Here is a 17,622-nt window from a genome sequence, read left to right as displayed (position 1 = left end):
CACATTTAGTTTTTCAGGTTTGCAATGCTTGACTTGGCAGAACCCTATTTTCCTCTCTGCTCTCTTCCTTTTCTTCCTGTTTCCAATTGGCCAGGCCTGTTTTTGGCTGGTTGACATTGGTCTTTCCCTAATTTACTGCTCTGGCATGTGCCTATTTGAAGGGAGTTGGAGGAGGACGAGAGACTTGGTCAGTTGTTTACAGGCCCAGGGAGTGGTTCTGACCAATGGTAGGCCGGCCCACGCTTGTGTTTAGAATCAGAGAGCGAGGACTCTTCCTGTGTATGTGCATACTGTACAGCAATCTGTTACAGCTTTTACACCCTGTAGGAATTCTCTTCACTTGTTCCATGTACTGACTGCTAGCTCATTTGAATGATTGACATACCTGTGGGGTCCTGGCTCATACATCCCTTCTAGGAGAGCAGGCACACAGGCTTTGTCCCAAAGTGCACTACTTTTAAACCCGGCCCACTGGGCTCAGAAGTAGTGCAATATCTAGGGACCAGGGTGCCAATTTGGATTTAGGCACACGCAGCACTCATGGCCAGTAAAAGTAGTTTGGCTGGTGCTAGCTCCACTCCAGTCTCCAGACAGTGCTGGATCTGCTCTGTGGTTGGGCCACCCTCCTTGTCCCTGTAATCTATAGGGCCATACCTCCTCTTAGGGCTCTCCAGTGGGCTTTGTAGGAGGGCTCTGGGGTATTCGTTACACCCTTAGAAATTCCTGCTCCTCTTGAGGGGTCATTTGACTGGCTGGGCCCAACACTGCCATATGTAGTCAGACCCATGCAGAGGATTAGCGACAAGGAGGATAGAAAAAGCCCCCACGTCAGCACCCCCCCATATGCCCTTTGCTTGCCCCCACCACTACTAGGGCTCCACTTCATTTGTTATTGTTCCCACAGGATGCTTACTGTACACTGGGACTTGTCCTTTTCCCTGGCTCCATACACATGAGGGAATTATATTTTTTGTTAATCCTCTAACAGTCTTAACTAGCTACTGCACCTGTGGGCTGAATGGCTGGTGAGTGCAGGAGAGTGTGTGTGTCAGTGTGACTTGTGTTGTGTGGTCCGTGTCCATAATAAACTGGGATTAGTGGGTTTCCCTGGTGTTGTAAGGGCAGAGGCCTTTTGAGTCTTCTGTGTGCACAGGCTACCATGTGCCTGCTAAAAGGGTCGCCGCACAACTGTTTAATATTTGGAAGTTGGCCAACTATGCTGGGGTAGTCCTGGTATAGTAAGGCAGTGTGTCTTACTGTGATTGGCATAATGCATGTAATTATCTCATTCTCCTGGTCTGTTATTGTAGCTCAAAGGTGTTTCGAGACTTAGGTGTAGACTATTAGGTGCGTTTTGGTTTGCATATGTTGTGTACGTGTGGACTAGCCTCTGTAAATCACCTTATTAAGCTATGTAGTGTGAGCAGCCACCAGCTGGTAACGTCCCACGGGGTCTGAGCATGCTCTGCTGATTGAGCTGACGTGTTGTTGATGTTAGAGCTGGAGAGATTGAAGCGCTATCGTTGACCAAACCATTGGCTAGTCCTTTATCACTAGAATGCAAACCCTTTAAAAGCAGATAGGACTGATGGGTTATGCTTAACAGACCAATATTGATCAGAACTGACCTCCGTTCACCCCATTCTTGAGTTGACCTGATAAAATAAGGCTTTATCGTAAAATAGGGAGGAGGCTCGACACTGGACAGAGGAAGGTAACGGCCTAGTCTAAAGCTGGACTGTTGACCATTAAGACACCTTTTTATGATTCTGGCTTCATGGGTCTAAGCAGTTTGGTTAGTAAAGCTCTTAAACTCTGTAGGGCCCCATTCGATCGTGCAGTTGATATCATTGCATAATTTTGTTAAAGCAGCAATCAGCAGTTTAAACAACAAAGATCTCCCTGCCACTGTTGGACTAAAGCTGGGGGATGGGCTGGAGAAATGGAACCACTCAAATGTATAGACCGAGCTATCAATGCAAGGACTAGTTTTTATCATGTTTTGAGGCTATACAGTGTTTGTTTACGAACATTGGAGAAAAACAAGCGCATGTTTTGGATTCTGATGGGAAAGGACAGTTCAACTAAGATCATGAGGCATTTATAGGTTATATTCAAGATTCAATGGTTACTTGTAATTAATTTAAAGTCACAAAATTGATTGACTTCAGATGGACCCCTTTTTAAAAAAAATTTTTTTTTAAGCCACAGCACACACAAATAGACACGGGCACATTTTTGACATGGCCGATGTGAAGCACTTTGTGGTTGTTGGTTTAAAAGGTGCAATGTGCAGAAATTGCTCCGCCACGGTATACTGGGGTATTTGGAAATAACCACGGGATGGTTTTTCAATACAGTTTAAACTATTTGTTCAAAGTTTTTCTGTAAATTATCATATTTGTAGCTACGTTAAACACACGCAGTCAACTAGGAGATAAGATCACGTTCTTCATTTCACCGGTCACGTTATTTTACATTATGAAGCTTACTGTTGAGCCAGTCATGTGTTTGTTTGCCAATAACACGATGGGAGGAAGCGGGAGTAGGTGAGTCCAACTGTGTATTGACAGGTGGGCCAGTAATCGGAAGGTCACTGCTTCAAATCGCAGAGCCGACTAGGTGAAAACTCTGTGCCCTTGAGCAAGCCACTTTACCAAAATTGGTTGTGTAAGTCACTCTGGATAAGAGTGTCTGCTAAATGCCTAAAATGTCAATTTTCTGAGTTAGTTCATATTAAGAAATCAGTCAATTGAAATAAATTAATTTGGTCCTAATCTATCAATTTCACATGACTTGGAATAGATGTGCATTTGTTGGTCACAGAAACCTTTAAAAAATAAAATTGGCCTCTGGATCTCGTCAGTATTTTTGTGCATTCAAATTGATAAAATGCTATTGTGTTCGTTGTCCATAGGTTGTCTGCCAATACCATAACCTCACAGCCATCATGGGGCACTCTGTTCACAATGTTGACATCAGCAAACTGCTCGCCCACTCAAAGCCATACATATGGTCTGTGGTTGTATGGCCATTGGAAGCAGCTTATGGTAGAGAAATGAACATTAAATTATCTGGCAACAGCTCTGGTAGACATTCCTGCAGTCAACATCTGTGGCATTGTGTTTGTGATAACTGCACATTTTAGTGGCCTTTTGTCCCAGTACAAGGTGCACCTGTGTAATGATCATGCAGTTTCAGCAGCTTCTTGATGCCACACCTATCAGGTGGATGGATTATCTTGGCAGAGGAGAAATGCTCACTTACAGGGATGTACACAAATAAATGGGTGCAAAAAATGAGTAGATTTTCATGCATATGCAACATTTCTGTGATCTATTATTTCATGAAACATGGGACCAACACTTTACATTTGCATTTATTTTGCTTCAGTGGATTAAGTTTAAAAAAAATTGCTTCAATACAGTGATCTGGGGAGTGCAACTTTTTTCCTTCACGGAAAAATGCATTGGTGCAACACATTCGGCAGAAAATGGCTTCATTTTCATCGGATAACAGAAGTGCAATGCTATTTGGCTGGTGGCCACAGTTTTTCATAGTAAGCTCATATACTTAAGGTCTTCTTTTCTAATGTTTATCCTAGAAAGAATGTAGCCAGCTACATTTCCTAATGTTTAGCTTAAATTTATCTTGCATTTTACCTGAGAAAAGTCAGCTACACCGAAAATTAGGAGAAAAGTAGCTACACAGCCGGAGCTCTTTTCTCAGTGGAGAAGTGCAACTGAAGCACAAAAATAGTCTTGAGACCGAGCAGAAATGACATTACCCCCCTCTTCTCCCCAATTTCGTGATATCCAAATTGATAGTTGATCTTGTCTCTTCGCTAGAGGCGGAGTTATGCGTCCCGCCAAGCGACTCCAGAGTTCACACAGACAGTGTGTACACATGCTGCTCCAGAGCCAGTACTGTTCTTCCTTCAGACAAGCATGCGTCAACTTCGTTCAATGTCTCTCATTCACATTCGCTTGTAAGTTTCCAAACGTACTAAAAATGACAGCCTCCTACCTACATATGTATACCTTTTTATAAGTTAGATTGCTCGTCTTTGCAGTTTGTTTATTTTAGTTTGCGCTTGTTAGCATATTTAGCTAGCAGCCCCCATGGAAACTAAATCTCACATTTCTATGTGAATTTGGTCAGGTTGCCCAAAAAGTTACTGCAGCTTTAAGCTATTCTCAAAGGTTAACATGTGTCCTGTCCATTAAAAAGCCACCAGTCTCAATTTACACTAGACATTGTCCACGGTGCCAAAATAACGTTGCAGGTATGAGAGAATGCGTTATCTAAGGGAAATTAGTCTCTTTTGAACATCGAGTTGTGAATATTTTCCTTGACTGACTGGCTCTCTCTCTGTAATCCCTTAGTTATCTCATGACTGACTGGACACGTTTCTCATACTTGGGGATTCTGCTTGTGTAATTTGTGGTAGAAGTGCTGGCAGTTGACATTCAAATAGTTGTCATGTTTCCACAGACCTCTAAATCTTCTGAATATCCATCTCCATAATTTGCAACACTGAATGTAGGCTACACAACCAAATGTATACCTCCTGTTGTCAAAGGTGTATTCTTGTCTTTGTTCCCCTGTGGCCACTGGAAGAACTGCACAAAAATGGTTTAATAAAAAATATATATAATATGCAGACATGTATTTAAGCCAACCAGGGTTCAGTCCTGCCGATTCAATGTTATTAATATTTACATGTAATTGATTAAACTCCATACTGGACCTTTTAAACTCACTGCCTGTCCTTGTATCCAATTGCAGGGGTGTTATCCTTCGACGATGTGGACCATCCCTATGGCGATGAGGACGAGGCTGCGCTCGAGGCGGAGGTGAACGGCAACTGGACGCCACAGGAGAAGGCGCTCCATGAGGCACGGCTCAAGGCCAAGGCCAAGCGGCGTGTGCGCAAATCGTCATCCCGCAGCGAGTCGCTCTCTGAGTCGCTGTCGGGTGAGCTGGCCGACGGCGACTCCTACAGCTCCAAGGGCAAGGTGCCCGTCCCCAACGACCGCAAGTCCAGGACAGGCAAGGGCCGTGGCCTGCCCAAGAAAGGTATGTGCTAATAATTCTAATAACCTTTGAGATGGAAGACTAAATGGGGCCTGCCTTTGAAAGGTCTGTGCTAGGCTAATAATGCTAACTATGCTAATAATGGTTGAGATGGAAGTAATTTACTCTAAGCCCTGGTGGTCTTGTGCTAGTTTTGGTCTGGGGCCATAAATTTGTTTAGGATTAGTCTGGTAAACTGATCATAGAGCAGTAATCTCCCTGGGTTCACAAAACCCATATTCTAAACGTGTCTATAGTGCTAACTGACAAGCACTGATGTTGATGTGGTCCTTACACTACAGGTGGCGCAGGGGGTAAAGGTGTGTGGGGAGCAGCCGGGATGGTGTACGAGGTAGAGGAACCAGATGTCAAGGACCCCAACTACGACGAGGTTGCACAGGTGAGGTGTACGTGTGTGAACAACATGAGCGCTCTCCAACCCCAACCTATACAATAGAGCCTCTGTACGCACCCCTCTTCTCCTGTACACCAGTGTCCCACATTGTTACGACAACAGCTGCTTAGATGAGGGGTCTACTATGGGCCAGGTTCTTTCGGTCTGAGGGTTGTTGCTTATAATTTATTTTTTTATTTAAACACATCAGTTAAAAGTGGATGTCACAGGCTTTGTTTGCTATCCTGTGTAGTGGGAAAGTGCCTCCAAGGCTAATGTTGAAGAGAACCTAGAAAAAGAACGGTGCAAATTGCAGTTTGGCCTTGAGTGCCGCTGTTTCAGAAACAGTACTGGAGCAGTTGTCCTGTGGCAGCAGATAACTAGGACAGAGTTGGTGACACTGGAGCGCAGCTCTACTGACCTCTAAAAGCATATAGCCCTATGGGCCTGCCCCTGGTCAAAAGTAGTGCACTGTATAGGGAATAGGATGCCATTTGGACACAAACATTCTCTTGAGACACACAGATCTGCTCTCCAGTATATCCCAGTAGTAGTGTGTCTGGGATCCCCACTAGTTAAGTGGTTTGTGTCGTAAGGGAGTGGTTAGGGTCACATGGATCCTGTTTGACCCATGGGTCCTCCTCCCTTCCTGGAAGTAATCGCTCATCAATCACGGCTGGGTCTGTGGAAGTTAAATGGTGTGATCAAATTCAATCAAGTTAGATCAATGGTTACTTTAAGGGAGTTGCAGAATATTTTAAAGTATTCCAACAATACCAGAACCGGTCATTGGTGCAGTCTGAACATTTGCGGTTATTCTTAAAGGTCAAGTATACTTCTGAAACCGGGAGGGGAAAACAGGAAAGTGAGTCAGTGTATTGGGTAATGGCTGAAACCCTCCCTCCCTCTAGTGATATTTTCCCCTCTTTTCAACGCAGGTCAAAACAATAGAGGTCTCACACTCCGCTCTAGTTTCCTGAAGCCCTGCTCACTGAGGAAGTTTGCTTTCTCTTGTATCAGCCAAAGGCACTCATCTGCTCGTGTTTAGAAAAACCTTTCACCAGAGCGACTGGGGTGTTAATATTAGAAGTTTTAGAAGTACACTGTGTATGTTGGCAGCACTTGGCACAGAACTGCTGTCTGCTGTTACGTTTGCCATATCCCGGCCATTCAGCCTAAATATGATGGCAGTAATTGACCCCTACAATATACCTTAAAGGCCCAGTGCAGTCAGTGATTTTTCTTCCTGTGTTTTACATAGATTTTGACCTAAGGTTGGAATAGTACTGTGAAATTGTACAAATTATGAATTTGCCCTTTTTTAGTTTAAAAACTGTTTGAAAAGACCACCTGACATTTCTGCCTGTTTTGGTGGGAGGGAGTTTTGGCCTTCCATGGTGACGTCACTATGTAGTAAATTAGTTTGCCTCACCACTTGGACAGAGCTAGCAGAATTCTTGCTTGAAAAATTGCTCTTTGCTAAGAAGCCATTTTATTTATTTTTGACCATTAATTGAAAACAATCACAGTAAGGTACTTCATTGTTACCCAGAAATGGTTTGATATTGAAATAACAACAGCTGCATTGGACTTAACAAATTCATCAGTAGCATTTCAGAATTACAGGCTAATCCTGCCTAATGAGCGGGCCGGCCATGTTATTAGATGGCTATTCCTGACCTATAATGTCTGTTTCATTTTGAAGGGAGACACTGTGTACGCAACAGTTGTTCCAGAGGTGGACGAGAGGGAACTGGAGAAGACAGTCAACCCCATCGTACGGGAGTACTTTGAGCATGGGGACACAAAAGAGGTCCAAGTAAGTGTTTGATGTTGTACTAAAGCGAGGAAGAGGTTGGTTATTTGAGGAGGCCTTTAGGTGATGGTGCATCCATTTTTTGTTTACTGTTTTGTCTCTACCACGCAGAGTTCCGACATATCATTTTACTTCACGTTAACTGTCTTTATGTGCGTGTTTCTCTTTCTGTGTGTGTACCCTACCCCCTCTTCCACTCCCAGATGCTGCTGAAGGAGCTGAACCTGGGCCACCACAAGTATGAGTTCTCCAGCCTGGCAGTGTCCCTGTCTCTAGAGGGGAAGGCCAGCCACCGGGAGCTCACCTCCAGGCTGCTCCGTGACCTGGTCGGCAAGGTGCTCTCGGACTCCGACATGGCCCGCGCCTTCGACAAAATCCTCAAAGAGCTGCCCGAACTTATGCTGGACACGCCAGAGGCTCCACAGGTACTGGATAGGGGGAAAATACATTGTCTTTGTCACAAATGGCACTTTATTCCCTATTTAGTACACTACTTTTGACCAGGGACCAAGGGTCTCTGGTCTGAAGTAGTGCACTACATAAGGAATAAATAGGGAGCCATTTGTTATGCAGTCTTTGTACATTTTCTTTAAGACAAATTATAATTTGTCATGCTGCTTTAAACCCAACCCCATTTTTTATTTACTTAGAATAACCGATCATATACCGTAGGTTTAACCTTTAACTCTCTCCAACTCTACAGATGCTGGGACAGTTTATTGCCCGAGCCATCGCAGACCACGCTCTACCTATGGCATTCCTGGACCGCTACAAAGGCAAGGTGGACTGCGACCACGCTAGGTGAGCAGGGGTTAGAGGTCAATTCTCATTATAAATGTTGATGAAAATTCAAGTGTTAATCATGAAACTTTAGATAAACGTTTACCTTAATGCAACTGCTGTGTCAGATTTTTTTTTAACTTCGGAAAAATCATAATCTGAGAACAGCGCTCAGAGCCCAAACCAGCCAGAGAAATATACACCATGTTGGATATTCAGCATTATTCATAAATAGCATTATAAATATTCACTTACATTTTGATCTTCATCAGAATGCACTCCCAGGAATCTCAGTTCCACAATAAATGCTTGTTTTGTTCAATAATGTCCATAATTTATGTCCAATAGCTTCTTTTGTTAGGGCGCTTGGTAAACAAATCCAAAAGTGCGATCTGGTCCAGTTGGACGAAAAGTTCAAAAAGTTATATTACAGGGCGAAGAAACTTGTCAAACTAAGTATAGAATAAATCTTTAGGATGTTTTTATCATAAAAGTTAAATCATGTTCCAACCGGAGAATTCCATTGTCTGTAGAAAAGCAATGGAACGAGAGCTACCTCATGTGAAAGCGCGTGACTGAGAACGAGGCTGCAGGCAGACCCCTTAGTCAAACCGCTCCCATCCGGCCCCCCTTCACATGAGAAGACTGAAACAAAGTTCTAAAGATGGTTGACATCTAGTGGAAGCCTTAGGAAGTGCAAAATAACCCATATCCCACTGTATTCGATAGGGGTGAGTTCAAAAACTACAAATCTCAGATTTCCCAATTCCTATTTGGATTTTTTCTCAGGTTTTTGCCTGCCATATGAGTTCTGTTATACTCAGACATCATTCAAACAGTTTTAGAAACTTCAGTGTTTTCTATCCAATACTAATAATAATAATATGCATATATTAGCATCTGGGACTGAGTAGGAGGCAGTTCACTCTGGGCACGCTATTCATCCAAAAGTGAAAATGCTGCCCCCTATCCCAAAGAAATTGACCTTAGATATGTGGCCAACAAGGAACATGGGGGAATAGCCCACTCCACATCAAAGCGGTGGTTACCTACCTCTGTCGCTGATGTCGTCAGATAATCGCTTAAGAACCGCCTGATAAGGGGCCAGGGTAAATGTTTCCGTCTTCTCACCATGAAAGCGTAGTCATTCTCCAAGCAACTGAATGATCCCTCTCCAGAACTGATTGTAGCCACATGTCATGCCTAGGATTACCATTTTTGGTTTTACCTAATGTTTAATCTCCCATTTTCTGTTAGCTGCACTACTCCAACCTGAGAATGCAAATTCCAATGCAAATTATACTGTTATTTATTCTGATGAGTTGGGAATGTCCATGTTGTAGTTAACCTGCTGTTACCTGACACTGTTTTGTAATACACATTCCCTGGCCAATTTTATTCAGAAAATCATTTTGTTCTGAATTCATGTGACCATGTTCAATATCTAGCCGTGACTTGACACGTTCCCCTTTTTCTCATTGCGTCTCCGTGGTTATGGTCACGAGGATGACTGCTGTGGTTATTCCCCTCCTCACAGAGCTGCGTTGGACCGCGCGGCGGTGCTCCTCTCCATGAAGAGGGAGATGGTGCGGCTAGACAACGTGTGGGGCGTGGGTGGTGGCCTCAGACCTGTCAAACACCTCGTCAAAGAGGTAAGAGGCCCTCGCTGCCAAGTAGACCTGGCTCCCTGCCTGCCAATCATCACATGCCAGTGTTGTGTCTTGTGACTCATTACAAAACATTCCAGTTAGACAAGCAACCTCCCATTCCGGATGTTGTCTCTGCATGCATGAAATGTGATGCCTTGTTGGAAGTGATAGGAGAAACCTAATGAGAATCAAATATGGGTAAATGGCAACACCTGGGTTCTGTTTATTATTTGAAGTGCAATATATTCAGCTAACACCCATCTATCAGAGCTAGAAACATGCAAAACCAATCAATGGAGAGCTTTGTTATATTTCTCTGCAGCCTTTCATTGCGGGTCAACTGTATTTACACACAGTCGAGATTACCTTTTTGTTCTCTCCACCTGAACTGATACTCTCGGTGCAGAGAGACGGGCTCTGTCAGGTTGTGTCCCAAATGGCACCCTATTTACTAAATAGTCCCCAAATGTAGTGCACTAAACATGGAATAGGGTGCCATTTGGACACATACTGCCTGTCTGGTGTTCTGGATCTGCACTCGTCTGTTATGTAACATAAACACAACAAGGCGGAGAGAGAACTGCATGCTGGGAAAAGAGCCACGGGAAGCCCTGCTAGGCTGATGTCAGCACAATGCTGTCCCTCAGAGCTTGGATCTGACTGCAAAGCCTGGAACAAAGAGGCCAATACTCACTCACAGGGTAAACCGATGCACAGGGACACACACACCTGAGTGCAGGTTTTCAAGTCATGAGGGGTGTGTGCATGCATTTGTATAGTCTAGAGGGGTCAAAGGGGCCTTTGCTCCCTGAACTAAATGGATAATTTGGCACCCGTGTGTGTGAATGTGCACGGCTGCACACACGCATGTCATCAATGAGTATGCAGAGCAAGAGAATTGTGTAACTCATTATACGTTAGTCTCTGTACGTTAGTCTCTGTAGGCTGCAGACTCCAGACCAGGTTTAAATTTCCTGCCTGTCCTTGTTGGGCCTCAGGCCCTGATCGAGTGGGTCTTCACTGGGCTACAGAGGGCACACAGCCTGCCAGAACAGGAGCTACTAGCGTGCGTGCCAAATGGCACCTTATCGCCTGTATACTGCATTACTGACCAGAGCCCTACGGGTCCTGGCCAAAAGTAGTGCACAACATGGGGGATAGGGTTATTAGGGAAACAGATTTTGCCTCTTTCGTCTGGGTTTGATCAAATCGCTCTGCCACAGACTACATTGAAGTCAAGAGTATGGATATTAAGAGATTTGAATAGCAGTATCCCCCTGTTGCGTTTTCACACGGATTTGGTACTGTGGTGAGGCTCCCTGGAGCTTTCTTTCATGACCTGGAAATAACCATTTCAGGGTGTGATTTGACAACACGCTCCAAGAACCGGATGATACAGGGATGTGTGTGTAGAGTCAGACAAGTGCCCTTATTCCCCTGGGTGTGTGTAGAGTATATTTGTAAACAAAGCTGCCTGTGACTACTGCACAGACATTTAAGCCAGGGTTTATTGAATACCGTACCATTGAATACACAAACCGAATAGGACTGATAAGTCAGTGCTGTGAGTGACTAGGAGTCTTCGTGAGCATCCTTTGTGTCCCAAATGGCACCCTATATCCTTTAGTGTACTGCTTTTAACCAGAGCCCATAAGTAGTGCACTTTAAAGGGAATTGGGTCAGGGTGCCATTTGGGACACAAGTCTGTCTGTCTGTCTGGCTTCTCTTAATCTGGGCTTTTATCCCCCTTGGCCGTGCCTTTATGCCCTTATTCTCACCACTTAAACACTGTCTGCCAGAGGACCGGATTGGTATTGTATGGCAGTACCATGCTTACTGCTCAGGGGTGAAGCCTTGGTCACGAGATTGAAGATTGAACACCAGTAAACCCCCAGCGGCAGCAACCGCTGGAACCCCATTTCACTGCTTCACTATGGAGGGGGGTAGTCGGCAGTGTGCCTGCTCCAGCTGAGGGATGTTTGGAGAGGGTGTGTGTTTGGGGGGCTAGGTGTTCTCTCCTGCAAGTGCATTCCATAAGAGATTGTTTACAGCTGGGGCCGTACCAACAGAACCAATAAGGCTATCCCAGACAACAAAGACAAAAAATGTACTTTGTCGACTGAGTCTCGTCTGTTCTTTCGACCAATCGATTGGTTACAAAAAAAAATTCATATAGACACATCCTGTGTTTTAATCAAATCAACTATATGCACTGAGCTTGTCTGATGCTTTAAGTGCACCGTTTGATGAAATGACACACATGACTAGAGGGAGTCCGACCGCAATTGATTTGATTGTGCCTGGCCGGGCTCAGACTTGCTGTGCAATAAAAAACAAAAGACTGACTGACCCACTGTGTCTCTCTTTCCCTGCTGCAGCGACCACGCTTTCGGTGGTGCTGAACCGGCAAAATAATTATAGCCATTTGACTGAACGGTTCTGTTACCAAAATGATTTGTTCAGGAAAAACATTCCTTATTCCCTCAACCCTTGCTCTCTTTACATGACAGGTGTATAAATTGCATCGGGCCTGACCTATAGCATATTACATTAATACATTTGTTATAAACTCTGAACACCGGAATACATATGTGAGAGCAAAATGGATGCAGATGACGTGAAAGTTGAAATGGGGGAAATCTTGGTATGGCCCTTAATTACAGCAAAGACTAAAGTCTCATGCATTTGTGAATGCAATTGCCGACATGGAGCGGTTTATTTATTGTTTACGCTAATTAGTCACTTATTTTAAAACTAAAATGCTTGATTGCATTTCAAATCATGACTCACATCTGCTGATGTAAAAATTGGTTTATAAATAGATTTATCAAAGTGCAAATACAGAAACCCAGCCTAAAACCCCAAATGGCAAGCAATGCAGATGTATAGGCATGGGGGCTATGAAAAACACCCTAGAGGTACCTGGCTCTGAGGTACCCGGGTGGGACACTGCCATTAACTTCATTGGGATAGGGGGCAGCATTTTTACTTTTGGATGAAAAACATGCCCAGAGTAAACTGCCTCCTCAGTCCCAGATGCTAATATATGCATATTATTAGTAGTATTGGATAGAAAACTCTGCAGTTTCTAAAACTGTTTGAATGACGTCTGTGAGTATAACAGAACTCATATGGCAGGCAAAAACCTGAGAAAAAATCCAAACAGGAAGTGGAAAATCTGAGGTTTGTAGTTTTTCAACTCAGCCCCTATGTTGCACTTCCTAAGGCCTCCACTAGATGTCAACCGTCTTTAGAATGTTGTTTGATGCTTCTACTATGAAGGGGGGCTGAATGAGAGGGGAATGAGTCAGAGGTCTGCCAGCAACCACGAGCTCAGTCACGTGCATTCACATGAGGTAGCTCCCGTTCCATTGCTTTTCTACAGACAATGGAATTCTCCGGTTGGAACACAATTGAACTTTTATGATATAAACATCCTGAAGATTGATTTCAATACATCGTTTGATATGTTTCTACGACCAGTAATATAACTTTTTGGAATTTCTGTCCGACCTTTCCGCTGGAAGTTGCACGTACGTTAAGATTTGTTTACCAAACTCCCTAACAAAAGGAGGTATATGGACATAAATTATGAACTTTATCAAACAAATCAAACATTTATTGTGGAACTGGGATTCCTGGGAGTGCATTCTGATGAAGATCATCAAAGGAAAGTGAATATTTATAATGCTATTTCTGACTAATGTTGACTGCGCAACATGGCAGATATTTATTTTGGCTGGTTTGGGCTCTGAGCTCCGTACTCAGATTATTGCATGGTATGCTTTTTCCGTAAAGTTTTTTTTGAAATCTAACACAGCGGTTGCATTAGCGACGTTTATCTAAAGTTCCATGCATAACTTGTATTTTCATCAACATTTATAATGAGTATTTCTGTAAATTGATGTGGCTCTCTGCAAACTCACTGCATGTTTTGGAACTACTGAACATAACACGCCAATGTAAAATTAGATTTTTGGATATAAATATGCACTTTATCGAACAAAACATACATGTATTGTGTAACATGAAGTCCTATGAGTGTCATCTGATGAAGATCAAATGTTTTTCTGTGACTTGGTGGGGACCTAACAATCGTTTGTGGAGCTTCCCCTGTATAGCATTTTTGAAATTCGACACTGGCTGGATTAACGAGAATTTTATCTTTAAAAGGGTGCCATAGTTGTATGTTGGAGAAATTTGATTTGAGATTTCTGTTGATTTGTATTTGGCGCCCTGCAATTTCATTGGCTGTTGGCTAGCGGAACCCCGTTCCCAGACAGGTTAAGGGCCAGATTGTTTTTCAAGATGTTCATAGATGACCAGCAGGGTCAACTAGTGGTTATAGAGGGTGTAACTGGTTATTACCTCAGGAGTAAATATCAGTTTGCTTTTTATAGCGGAGCAATCAGAGTTCTAAACAGCAGGAGAGGGAGAGTTGAAAACAGCAGCACGTCCAGTGAACAGGTCAGGGTTCCATAGCCGCAGGCAGAACAGTTGTCACTGGAGCAGCAGCACAACCAGGTGGACTGGGGACAGCCAGGAGTCATCAGGCCAGGCATTCCTGAGGCATGGTCCTAGAGCACAGGTCCTCCGGGAGGAGAGGGAGAGCGCGAATTGGAGGGCGCATACTTAAATTCACACAGGACACCAGATGAGACAGGAGAATTACACCAGATATAACAGACTGACCCTAGCCCCCCGGCACAGACTATTGCAGCATAGATACCCCCGGACAGGGCCAACCCGGCAGGATATCACCCCACCCACTATACACAGCCTCCACACCACTAGAGGGATAAACAGGCCAACGTACTACCCTGAGAAGGGGCTAATTATAGCCTACGAAGAGCTCCTACACCGGCACGACCCCGAGGGGGTGCAAAACCGGACATGATCATGTCAGTGACTCAACCCACCCAAGTGACACACTCCTCCAAGGGGAGGCATGAAAGGGCACTAGTAAGCCAGTGACCCAGCCCCCGTAATAGGGTCAGAAGCAGAGAATCTCAGTGAAGAGGGGAGCCGGCCAGGCAAAGACAGCAAAGATGGTTCGTCGCTCCAGTGCCTTGCTGTTCACCTTTGCACCCCTGGGTCAGACTACACTCAATCATAGGACCTACTGAAGAGATGAGTCTTCAATAAAGACTTAAAGGTCAAGATCAAGTTTGCGTCTCTCACATGAATAGGCAGACCATTACATAAAAATGGAGCTCTATAGGAGAAAGCCCTGCCTCCAGCTGTTTGCTTAGAAATTCTAAGGACAATAAGGAGGCCTGTGTCTTGTGACTCGTCTACGTGTTGGTATGTGCAGCAGCGACCTCTATCCAAAGCAGGAGAAAATATTAGTGCTGCATCATTGTCCTTACATAATATAACCCTATACAATTTCAGTAGCATGTCTTAGTCTGATGGACTGTGCCATCCCCACTGCCTTCACAATAGATTAGTCTACTCAGACAGGTGTCTTGTACACCATGTACATGTACCATGTATAAAACATCATATGTTCAACTAAAGACTTGTCGACCAACAGCCAGCGAAGCACCAAGTGTTTGCGGAATTGCAGTTGTACTCACGGTTCATAACTGACCAGAAACGAGGGTTGAGTACTACACACAAAACCAGACATTGTTTGTCATTGAGCATCGTGATTGACTATTTGCTCCATTTGTCCAGCCAGTAGTCGCTTGGGAGTCCTCTCCCCGATTCATGATTACCGTTTGACAGGAAAAACCTTGCACTACCAAATAAACCAGGCCCGGTAGTCACTGCTGAGAAATGTCAAACTATAGATAAGATGCATATTTTATCTATTGGATTTAGGCTTTAGTTCAGTGGGATAAGTCTTTGATCCTTTGGTCGGTCAAATCCACATTGGGCAGTATTTTCACCATGGGTGGTGAATGATGGAGTGATTTGATTCATACTTTCGATATGTTTCAGATGAACTTTCTGCTGAAGGAGTACTTGGTATCGGGAGAGGTGAAGGAGGCGGAACGCTGCCTGCGGGACCTAGAAGTACCTCACTTCCACCACGAGCTTGTCTACGAGGTAAACACTACAAAGCGCTTTGGGTCCAGTTTAGAAGGGCACACTATCAAAAAATGTCTTGCAACAGAAGGGGAAAATGTTATTTGGCAACCATATACCAAAGATGTTCTAATAAGAGAGGCCACATCCTGTCGTTTCCAATGGGAGGCAAGCGAGCCGAGTAGGCGGGATCAAGTGTCGATGGGTTTTTCAAAGTCTCGTTTATTGGTCTATCAGATGGCTTAGTGACGTCAATAATTGTCATATTCAAATTAAGTTAAAAATGAGATGAAATTTGAAGAGGGAGTAACTAGTCGTTGTTGAGACTTAACGCCACCAAGATAAATAGTTACATTTTATACATTATCTAAATTAGATCAAATGTTTTATAGAGGGCATGAGCTAAAGTAATGTTACTGTTTGTAGGTAGCTAAAAGTTAGCTATTGTAAAATGCAAGAGAACTGTATTCTGTATTCTGTTTAATTTTTTTTTTTTTTTTTTTTTTTTTTTTACTGCATAGAGATCAAATGTTTCATTAAATTAGCTAAATCCATCTAGCTCAATCTTCTCCCACTGCTGGCCACTGGGCTTCCTACCATATTTGGTAGTGAGAGGAAAAGCCAACCAGATGTCTCATTTATACATCCGGTGAAATATCTGTCATCTATCTTTTTTTTTTGTAGCTATTTGGCTATGTGTGCAATGTTGAATATGTGTGGCGTAATCTTTTTAATAATGGTAAAACTAAGTCATAAAATCTTAAATGCATCTATGGTCCATTCTGCTGCAAATAAAGTTTGATTTGTTTGTCTGTTATCTTGCAAACTATTACTTAACATTATTCCACCAGCAGCAGTATCCTAGATACTAATTAAATGTAATCGGTTACTCAAGATTGCCAAATCCATGCAGTATGGTGAGAATTAAAGCAATGATGCCCCAATGTGGTTAAATAAGGGATTGAAACCTCACTGAAAATAGCAAGATGACCAGCGCCTTTTGTCATTATTCCTCCACTCTTCAGTCTCATCTTGGTCAAGCTGACAATCCACATAAGAGAATTTAAGACACTGTCCATGACATAACCGGTGTTCCAAATGGCACACTGTTCCCTTTATAGTGCGCTGGGCAATGGTAATGCACTACATAGGGAATAGGGTGCCATTTAGGGCACTTTTTATTTTACACAACTTTGTACATGAAACATCCTGTTCAGACGTCAGCATGAAGTCTAATGCATCTTCTCCTCTCTTCTCCTGGCTGGTCGCCAGGCTGTTGTCATGGTGCTAGAGTCCAAGGGGGACACGGCCGTCAAGATGTGTAAGCTCCTCCAGGCCTTCTGGAAAATTGGCCTCATCACAGTGGACCAGATGAACCGGGTACGTCCCCTTACGCGCCAGAAAGTACCACCAAATTCACTGGTAGCACTAGCACACAAAAATAACTAACTTCTAAACTATTTCCAGTGAAATGACTGCAGGTTTTCCTTTTCCAGCACTACAATTAACATAGCATGAATTATAACTACAGTATATATAGTTATTCTCTGTAGTCACTGTCAAGGCATTTGTTTGTTACCTGACAAGCTCTGAAGTGACTGAATTGATTAATCTTCTCTTATATTGCCCTATGATTGGCTTACTCATCAAGTATTGTGTTGTAACATCCAGGGCTTCCAGCGTGTGTATGACGAGCTGCCAGAGATTAACCTGGATGTGCCTCATGCCCACTCCATCATGGAGTCCTTTACGGACCTCTGCTACCAGGAGTCTGTTATCACCAAACAGTTGAGGGACTCCTGTCCCTCCAGGTCAGTGTGTTGTAAACTCCCTTTCATTTAGTCACTTGGGTATAGTCAGTCCCTCCAGGATTC

General features: G+C 43.7%; 1 protein-coding gene across 2 annotated transcripts in view; it reads left to right on the top strand.

Annotated features, from left to right (window-relative positions):
• Nucleotides 1-17,622, top strand: part of LOC110534338 (programmed cell death protein 4) — a 32,822-nt gene that overhangs the window by 13,017 nt on the left and 2,183 nt on the right. For both annotated transcript variants that reach the window (XM_036933420.2, XM_090187189.1), the window contains exons 3-11: nucleotides 4,789-5,079; nucleotides 5,379-5,476; nucleotides 7,176-7,289; nucleotides 7,490-7,711; nucleotides 7,990-8,087; nucleotides 9,604-9,718; nucleotides 15,662-15,769; nucleotides 17,021-17,128; nucleotides 17,420-17,559. In XM_036933420.2, coding sequence (XP_036789315.2) covers nucleotides 4,789-5,079; nucleotides 5,379-5,476; nucleotides 7,176-7,289; nucleotides 7,490-7,711; nucleotides 7,990-8,087; nucleotides 9,604-9,718; nucleotides 15,662-15,769; nucleotides 17,021-17,128; nucleotides 17,420-17,559 — 1,294 coding nt within the window. The remainder of the gene's footprint in view (nucleotides 1-4,788; nucleotides 5,080-5,378; nucleotides 5,477-7,175; nucleotides 7,290-7,489; nucleotides 7,712-7,989; nucleotides 8,088-9,603; nucleotides 9,719-15,661; nucleotides 15,770-17,020; nucleotides 17,129-17,419; nucleotides 17,560-17,622) is intronic.

This window comes from Oncorhynchus mykiss, chromosome 10, assembly GCF_057628025.1.
Source record: "Oncorhynchus mykiss isolate SJ-2025 chromosome 10, ASM5762802v1, whole genome shotgun sequence".
NCBI classification, from domain to species: Eukaryota; Metazoa; Chordata; class Actinopteri; order Salmoniformes; family Salmonidae; genus Oncorhynchus; species Oncorhynchus mykiss.
This window is presented reverse-complemented; position numbering and strand designations above follow the sequence as displayed.